Here is a 9,200-nt window from a genome sequence, read left to right as displayed (position 1 = left end):
ACGCCATACACAGGGTCAGGACAGCCAAACGCTGAAAGATGAACCGCACCAGAGCCTCGCTTTCACATCTTTCTACAAAGTAACACGCTGTACTTTCCAGAGTTCGTGCTATCCTGAAGGAGACATTGGGTAGAAGACTCATCTCGGTAAGTGGCGATTAGACATGCGCAGCACGTGATTCGGTACTGTACTGATGTTTTTCGCAACTGAAGTGCCTAGTACACAGCCAAATGCCCGTTTTTAAAATACCTCGATACGAACTTGTTGATGTCACCAGAAACGCGAGACATCGGTGCTCGAGTCAAAGGCGTCAAATCATCCGCCCACAGAGGCTGTCTCTCGCATACAATAATTCAGTGTGGTACAAAGGGTCCATGATTGGCGGTCATAAGCAACTACCAGCGCGCACACGATCCTGGTCCACGCCATTGTACAGATTAGGGGTATTTCAATAGGAATAGCACTCCTAGCTTTGTTTACAGTAATACTTTAGGACTCTGTAGACTCAGAGACAGGGATGAACGCCGTACGACCCCCTGATGCATCTGTATGCTGACTGCAGCGGTACACTGCCATCGATCGGTGATCCAATATGTAGCGTAAGAATCCATAATCTTTCAGTGTTATTAGACTTTTAAACAATGGGTGGCTAGGTAGCGAAAATCACTTCCAGAGTCTAGTACTTTTAAATCCCAACTCCCATCGGGGACCTATTCGAGAAACTCATTGGTAGGGGAAGAGGTAGTGTTAACGACTAACAACCAGAACTTATTCTGAGAATAAACTACACGATCCCTCTGGCACGAATTAAGGAACATGTCAAAATGGGGTAACTATCTGGACAAAGCGGGAAACAAGGAAGCATTGAGCCAATGGTGATCCTGCATCAGAGCTCTTAACTTTCTGCCATATTGAAAAAAAACATGCAGTTGTCATCAGCGAACAGACTGAACCATCGCCTTCAGCACGCTGCTCTCATTCCCTTATCCTCCTTAGCCGTAGTAGCTGGTACCACTGCACTTCGGTGCACCGTCTGTGAGGTGAGGGATTGATTGACTGATTAATAATTTCGAAAACAGTTCGGCAGCGCTACGATACGTATATTAAGGTGGCGTTTCGCAAAAGTACACTTACACGCATGATAAAAACATGATATCAGCTGTTTGGAATGCGTCAAAAGCACCTCGTTTTGCCCCGTACAGAGGTGCTCATAACTGTGTCGTTCTCATGATGTCTTGCAGGCAAACCGAACTGCATTCAGTCTCTCTTCGATACAGTCCGAGCTAGCTTTTCATTTTGAAGATGTGAACCGAGTCATCTTCCTTTAACAGTAAGGGCAGTAAAGTAATCCGCTTTTAAGACTCTGTGCTGCTCATGCAAAGTTAGAGAGAACGTCCCTTGAAAAGAGCCAGAGAGTTCGAATCCGCTATGTGAACAGAACGGTTGTTGAGCCCCTCTAAGCTATCGCATCAGTAGCCAAACTAAACAAGTTACAGTGAACCTATTAAAGATTGGGCCCCCTGGTGAACCGACCACTTCCTCTTTACACACCGGAGCTACAGACAGCTCAGCGGTTATGAGAGCGCTTGGTGATCCAAGCCTAAATTCGGCCTTTTGACTGCTCACGTCTAGAATTGGTTGATATGATGCTTGATTCGGGTTGCATGGCATTAGCCATGGCATTACAACAGAAGAGTCATGATTTCACGTTCAGAAAGAGATCTTGCCTCTTTTTGCGAGGGGAGCATAGTATCCGATAACTTACGTGGGACGTCTTAGGTCACTTTAAACCGCCCTGGAGACTGAGGATGGGAAGCACGAAAGTAAGTCGTAAAAAGTCTTTAGTGCAGGGACAAATACGCCTCAAAATGTACAAAAGTGCCGAAAATATCCTCCGACACGTGCCTTAGGGAGATGGGTGGCGGGGAGAGGGTTGAAGCAAGTGTTATGGTCAAGTGAAAACAGTGGGAAAGCCCTGAAGATATATAATTAGATCTATTAAGGCTATTTTCTTTCCTGCCACTCAATTTCCTCATCAGAACGAAGAGAACTTATTGAAGACTCATAGGATAAATGTGGTGTTGGTGAACGTTTTTGGTCCTTATGCCTCTTCAAGCTTTTCTTCGATTTTTCCTTCTTATGTCTGCGCTTTTTCTCACGAGGTTTTGTCAAAGGTCCGGGTTCCGGACTTCCGGGTTCTGTATAGACAACTCGTGGCATGGGTAGTCTGGGGGCGGGTGCTTCTGGTGGTCGACTGGACTTCGTAAAAGACTCGGATAGGTGCGGAGGACCTGGTTTGTTCAAGTCCTCCCATCCGTCATGACCCCATCGATCCAACAGTTTTTGTCCATCACCATAGGGAATCCTACAAGAAGCCAGCTCTTCCAACTGTCGTTTCGCTTCCAGCCTAAGTTTGCGTTCATATGCGTCTAGAGCTTGTTGAGTAGGAGGGGGCAGCGAATCCCGTGCGTGGTGATGCTTGGACCTCTTGCGTTCTTTCTCCTCCTTTCGCCGATGCAGTATTTCGCGCCAGCAATGCTCTTCCTCGATAACCTGAGAGAAGTGTGTAGAGTAAAGGTTATTGAATTTCAGTGTACTGCAAGTAACCAAACTGTTCGGACTCTAGAGATGAAAAAGTCTCTCCAAACTTCTAAACTGACGCGATTCCGCTTCACATTGAAGAGACCTACGCTACTGTAATCAGAGATACACGCTACTTACTATCAGTATACACAACTTCATGAAGATACGAACGTGTGTGGCGATTTAGTTCTCATTGGAAGTTTCTACGACCTCATCAGCCAGGCAGCTTGTACTTCTAAATTAAGGGGATTGAAGCATGCTCACCATATTTGCAAAATATACTCATTTGCATGCCAATTCGGTTCCCACTGGAGACTCACCCAAGTCCCAACTCGATCTCTCGTTGATGACGTTCTTCAACCAAATATGCTGCACCAGGCCGCCTCATGTTTCACTTGGTACGCTACGCCAATATCACAATACATCGTATAGACGTAACACATGGCTCACAATGTTTCTGAAAACTTTTCATGCTTATCGCATGGTTCAATCGACCGATTCAAACCAAATAATTGTGCGACTTCTTGCGTGGGGTGGTGTCGCATCAAGACACTGCATAATGCGAAACGAATCTATCTGTGTAGCTAAGTGGGGAAACCATGGAACTTTTAGGCGACGGTACAATCAGAACTCGGGCAGCTAGACACTCACTAGCTCCTTTAATGAGTGCCCAACCTGCCAGACTGTCGTTCAGTGAATCAAAAGTAGCCGTCAAAACACCGTCTTCTATAAGCAGTACAGACAACTCTAAATGGCCACAGTTGGAGTAATTACCTACAGGATGAGACCACAGGGTTTTCACGCTTGATCATACAAGCGGTCGCATTTGGCTTTACACCATATCGGCTTGGTGTCTGGCTGAGATACGATCTCACCCAACCAGGCGGCGGCACGACCTAAAAAGCGCACAGTAATCTGGATTAGGACGGTCGATTGGAACAAACTACGGATTTTTGTGATATGTCATAGGCATGGCAAGATTGCAAAAGACCTTTAGTGAGGTAGTCAAATGAAGTAAATGATTACATACATACTCAAGTCCTCCAAACCACTTTCATGTGCATGTTAATGATGACAGGCGAACACCGCCAGGTAGACGGTCAGTGACCTACGGCCATCAGTAGGGTGGGTTTCGAATCAGGCTCGAAAGTAGGCACCATCGTCAAAGGAAATTCTTCATAGTTTTAGCGTAATAGTGAGAAAGAAGCAAAAATATCTTATACAAGCACTGGGAAGATACGATGAGACTCAATAGGAAAACAGGTCGATCTCATGCTAGCGGTTAGTGAAAGTACTACCGCAGTACAGGAGAAACAAGAATAAAAAACATTGATAGCTCAGCCGTGTCATATCTTCGGTACACGGCTGTCGTGCAGCTCAGAGAACAAATGAGGGCTGAGGTACTACCAGAGTGCCCAAGCTAGACAGAAGCAATAAAAAATCCAGGGTTGGGTTCCAGCGGTGGATCTTCCGATTAGTAGTTTCGCGCTCTAACCGCTGAGCAATCCCGAGCTCTGGACAGATGCAAGTAAAAAACGAACGATGTATACGGGCGACTACCCACAAGTATCCTAGAATTCGATCCTTAACCAGTCCATGTTATTTGACCAACAGATGTCATGACATCGGATATTCGATGAGGTTGTTTGCTATTGCACACAGACTGAACAATGTACAACAATTCGGCGTGGATCAGCCAGAGAGAAAGAAAACCACATGTGAAATTGTTGGAAATCTCCCGCTCTTGCAGGGAACAGCGAGTCCGAACAATGTGTCCATTTCAGCAGCTGGCAAGCACTGATCAAATAAATAGGGCCACAATAAAACTAGAGGTGAGCGCCCGGTAGGCTGTGTAACCCAAGATAGCTAGAGTTGTGTAACACCCTTTTGGTGTCAAGCCGCTATGTCACCCGAAGGAAGCACGAGGACTGAGGTACTACCAGGTCGCCCAAGCCTAGGCAGGAGCAGTCGAGGTGCCAGGGTTAGCTTCGAACCATGGACTTATTGGTCGGTAAGTTCGCGCCTCCATCACCGAGCTTTCTCGAGCTGTTTGTGTGCTACTGAAACAAGGGATGCAACACGGGAGCCAAAAGTCAAAGTGCACGAGGTCACTCACTGCTCTGTTGCATTAACAAGTCTAGATAAGGTTCCGCTGTTCAGTGAATTCGATGCGACACGTCACTTTTTTATACTTCAGGCACACAGGTAGCCAACAAAAACGTAATGAATACATACGTGAACTACGCAGCTGAAAATGTAGCCAGCTACTTTCTACAACCAACCTACACTGTTTAAGGATAAAAGTACCAATCACACGAAACAAACTTTGTTTGCTGTATTCGTTCTTGTGATGACTTACATGGGTGGTTGTTGACATTCAGCCTCAACTAACAGTTCTTGGTCGTAAGTAATCCGAGCGATAGGTCGACAACTCAGTTCAGCAGCTTAGAGTATTGGTAATTACCCAGACGAGCTGCCTAGCCATCCAGCTGAACCTGTTGTTTAACTTCCATGTTACTTATCGGGGTTAGGAAACTCGCATCCAATAACTCCAGCTATCCTGTATACTACTAAAGTAAACCATCATCGAGCAGAAAGACAAAATGAAAAACACAAGCAATAATACGGAATTCATGTTCGATGTGTTCGCCTAACGACTAATCTCTGGTAAAGGTCTGGGAAGCATTTTTGTTACTGGCCAGGAGTCCCAACTGCGGGGTCGCATACCGAAGATTTCCAACAATCCAAACGTAATTTGAAAGGCATCGATTTTACTCCCCGATTTCTCGCTCTAGACATCATCGGTCTGTAAGTTAGAATTGTCTACTGCCGAGCCGAACAATAACTCACATGAGGATTCAAGCTATTGGTGAAATACACACAGTTGAAAGCTGCCTTGGTGGTAACGGGGGCTCAACAGTAACTACCGTTTGCGGTATAAGTAGTATCATGTCGAACACAAGCTGGTTGTGTTCCAACACAAAAGACGTCATCTCTAGTGAACAAAAGGCAACATACCACCGAAAATGCTCTTTATTGTCTATTACCATTCTTCGAGGTATTTGCACAACCTGTAGACACACCCGATTATCCATAGGTTCATTCCACAGTTCCGGAGAACCTGCGATCAACGTACGACACGGACTGTATTGTGATAAATTAGTCCGCCGAAATGTATTACATATTACTGCATTTCAAGGTACGACTCGTGTGACCTTCTCAAACTGCACTGTACTAAAATTACATCGCTGTCCTTCTTCAGAAATGGTCCCTCTTCCTTGAGGTCAGACAACTATTGTAGCTGACCCTGGGTCGTTTTTGCATCACTGACAGTCCGATGCATACGCCAAACATCCCGGACCAAGCGACTCCAATGGATATGAATGTCGAGCTACCTGTTCATTTAGTGAAGGACTTCACATACTACCTGCTGAGTAACTGTTGGTTTTAGCTCGAGGTAGCTGTGGTTTAGGCGCGAACTTACTGACCAGGAGGGCCATAGTTTCATCCTATTCCGGAACCTCAGCTGCTCCCATCTGGGCTTGGACAACTTGGAAATATACCAGCTCTCACGTTTCCTTTAAATAGCATGACAGCTATGCACCGGAGGGTGTTACAACTGAACGATTACTGTCATTGGCTTCGAAACATTTACCAGCCGGATCACACCATGCTGATCACGTTTAATTTGACTCCTGGCTAAATTGCTAACATAAGTCTCTCACGGGCACCTGACAAACTATCTCACACTCAACATGTTCGTACGAGTTGAGAATTTCATCCCACACGGCAAGCCGAACGACTGAAGTATACAATGGGTTTATGAAGGAGTATACATTGATATCTCCGATACCGGCCCAAATGAAACTCGAGGGTTGCACATCCGATTGAGAGCAGTATAAAGACAACCGACAAAATCGAAAAAGCTCACAGGATCAAATACATACCCGGTTATGAGTAGTGGCATGTTTGACAAGATTTTGAAGAAGACGTTTATCCTGAAAGCGAGAAAGAAGGAGTCACAACGGAGAGTATAGCTCTTCGAACATGGGCTAGCTATGTACACAGGATCTGGATGCTACAAACTCTGGTCACTGATGAAGGAAAAACAACTCGGCTCAAGAGGGGAGCCGACCAAGTCAAGGTGAAACAAGAAGAGTCAAGTTAAGAACTGATGGTAATTGAGTGACCTAGCAGTATCACGGTTTCCGACAAGTCGGGAGTCTTAAGCTACTCACGCTAGCAGAAGGCCCCCAAAAAATATGGTTCAGTTACTTAGCCAGATCAACGGGTCTATTACAACCTCGAAGAACAACCACGTTCGGCTTCATTCAACTCCCGACGCCTTGTCACAGTTTCATTGCTGCGGGCTACAGCGACCGGAACTCGAATAGGTCAAGAAGGCTAACGCATTATGGTTCGATTATTAGTAGGCCTCCGTTAGGAGGCCAGCCGCCCCTAATGACCGAACTTCACGTCAGTTGGACGGATATGTCACGTGCGGATTATGGACAAAACGGAGTAAAAAGTAATCGTTCAGCAGTAGCACCCTTTCGGTGCCTAACTGCCATGCCACTCGAAGGTTACACGAGGGCTGGGATGCTGCCAGGTTGCCCAAACCTAGACAAGGGAAGTCGAGAGGCAGAGGTTGGATTCGAACCACGGACCTTTTGGTCAGTAAATCTGCGCTCTAACCACCTGGGCCATCTCGCCCCAAAACGTGACAAAACGGGGGCGTCAGAATTGATCATAATGTCAGCCAATCTGGATCAAGCATCTATAGTTCGACGCTTCTCGCACCCTCACGAAGATGTCAGCGCGACCTGTGATGATCTCATAAATACGGTTGTGATAATCTTCCTTTGTCTCCATCATGGGTTGTCTGAAGCTATCGTGCCTTTTGATACACTATAGTGGGTGGAGCAGGAAGCCAAGGCTCCACACAGAGTTGCACGACCGTGCAGAAGACACAACGATGTGATGTGGAAGCAAAGTCGCACAGTAAGGTGTTCCCCCAAGGCAACTAACATTTACAGATTCAAGGAAGCATAAGTTGCCTTCCCTTAAAAGAAAAGATGCGCTAGGAAACATCGATCCTAAAAATTCACACTCCGATTGCTAAATGACTGACCGCATACGCCGGTGTACTATTCACTACGGACGAAAAACAAACAAACATTACAATGAACCCGATGCGCCTCCAACCGAATCTGCTATGTGTAGTAGAATCAATAATCAGGCATGTGTCCATGTGTGTGTCTCCTGTAGTTAACGATGATAGCCAACGTGCGCAGCCTTCTAGTGACCTCATCCAGATAGCAAAGCAGGATTGTTTCTTTTGAAAACCATGTTGATTGGCCCCGAAGAATTGTTTGGAATTGAGATCAGTTTCCATTTTGAAGGCCAACAGGGTAACAGAAGTGAAACAACTGAGTCTACAATAGTACAAAGCATACTTACATACCCTCCTCATAAATTGATGTCACAGTTGCCAGTTTCCACCCGTAAAAAAGCACGGTCTTCTTCTAGGCAGCACGAACTTCCGGTAGGTGCACTCACGTTTTATCCAGAGGAACAAAACACAAAGCACTCGTGGAGTTAGTTGGTTCATAGACTTATTAGTTAGCGCGAAGCTCCACGTAAATAGAACCATTCATTCCGGATTGCTCAACTTGATTCTTATGCCATTGTGTAGGCTCGGTTATCAATTGACTCCCCAACAAGACCGACGCAGTGTCATTCACTGCAATGACTTCGACGGGCTTCAGTTGCTCAAAAATCGACCGGATTATCTGAAAAGCTACTGAGAGTTTACAGGAATGCTGATAACACAGATTAGTTGGACATTGAGACGGCGTGACGGTTTATTCATTGGACAGCGTGTGTGCCTTTAATACCAGGTTGGTCAATGGGTAAAAATCCGACCAACACAGTTCCCTGGTCCTCCGGAGGTTGGAAAATGTGCAGCAACTGGCTCCGTAAAAGGGCAGGCTTGTCAGACAGTCTTGCGCTAGTCATTGTTGCTTTGTAGAAAAGCTTTTGAGTCGAATGCTTTTGACTGGGGATCATAAGCGTCCCCCTGTCTAGGCCAGGGTACCCTGGCAGATTTCCAGCCAACGTCGTTACCACCATCGACAGCATGACATCGGTGTTCAACACCGGTGCTTCGGTGCCTTACAACCATGGTTTATTTGAAAGCTTTATTGTGGAGAACGGAATGAAGATAGGGAATAGACTTAGTGCTAGCTCATTACACTCACTATGAGGTACCTACATTCCCAGAAAATCATTCAGGCAATCTGGATAGAAACCGACAAACAAGAACGCCACTGACATCCGTTGGCAGCCGTATCCCGCAGCGTCTACAACTAGGGCGCAGTGGGGATCACGCGGTCCCCATCCTGGAAGGCAATTAGCACTAACAGCACCAGAAGGTTTCGTACCGTCACGAAGAGGCTGGACCTTATTGTGGTGTGGCGGTTTGTGTATCTCGAATAAACATTGAGCTATACTGGGGAGTGTCAGCGCGACACTCACAGAGTATCCCGTGTCAGGTTGATCAATGGGTAGAGGTCTGACGAACTCCTGGCTCTCCAGGCTGAGGGTTGAAACATGTA

At 46.1% G+C, this 9,200-nt stretch overlaps 1 protein-coding gene across 1 annotated transcript; it reads right to left on the bottom strand.

The window, feature by feature from the left end:
• Positions 1–1,830: 1,830 nt before the first annotated feature.
• On the bottom strand, positions 1,831–7,334 carry T265_05598 (hypothetical protein; the record flags this gene model as incomplete). The annotated part of the gene is made up of 3 exons (XM_009170650.1): positions 1,831–2,553; positions 6,531–6,581; positions 7,173–7,334. The coding sequence occupies 3 exons, from the start codon at positions 7,332–7,334 to the stop codon at positions 2,005–2,007; spliced, it is 762 nt and encodes a 253-aa protein (XP_009168914.1).
• Between the last annotated feature and the right edge of the window lie 1,866 nt (positions 7,335–9,200).

This window comes from Opisthorchis viverrini (genome assembly GCF_000715545.1).
Source record: "Opisthorchis viverrini unplaced genomic scaffold opera_v5_107, whole genome shotgun sequence".
NCBI classification, from domain to species: domain Eukaryota; kingdom Metazoa; phylum Platyhelminthes; class Trematoda; order Opisthorchiida; family Opisthorchiidae; genus Opisthorchis; species Opisthorchis viverrini.
Note: the sequence above shows the minus strand (reverse complement) of the source record. Positions and strands in the feature narration are given on the sequence as shown.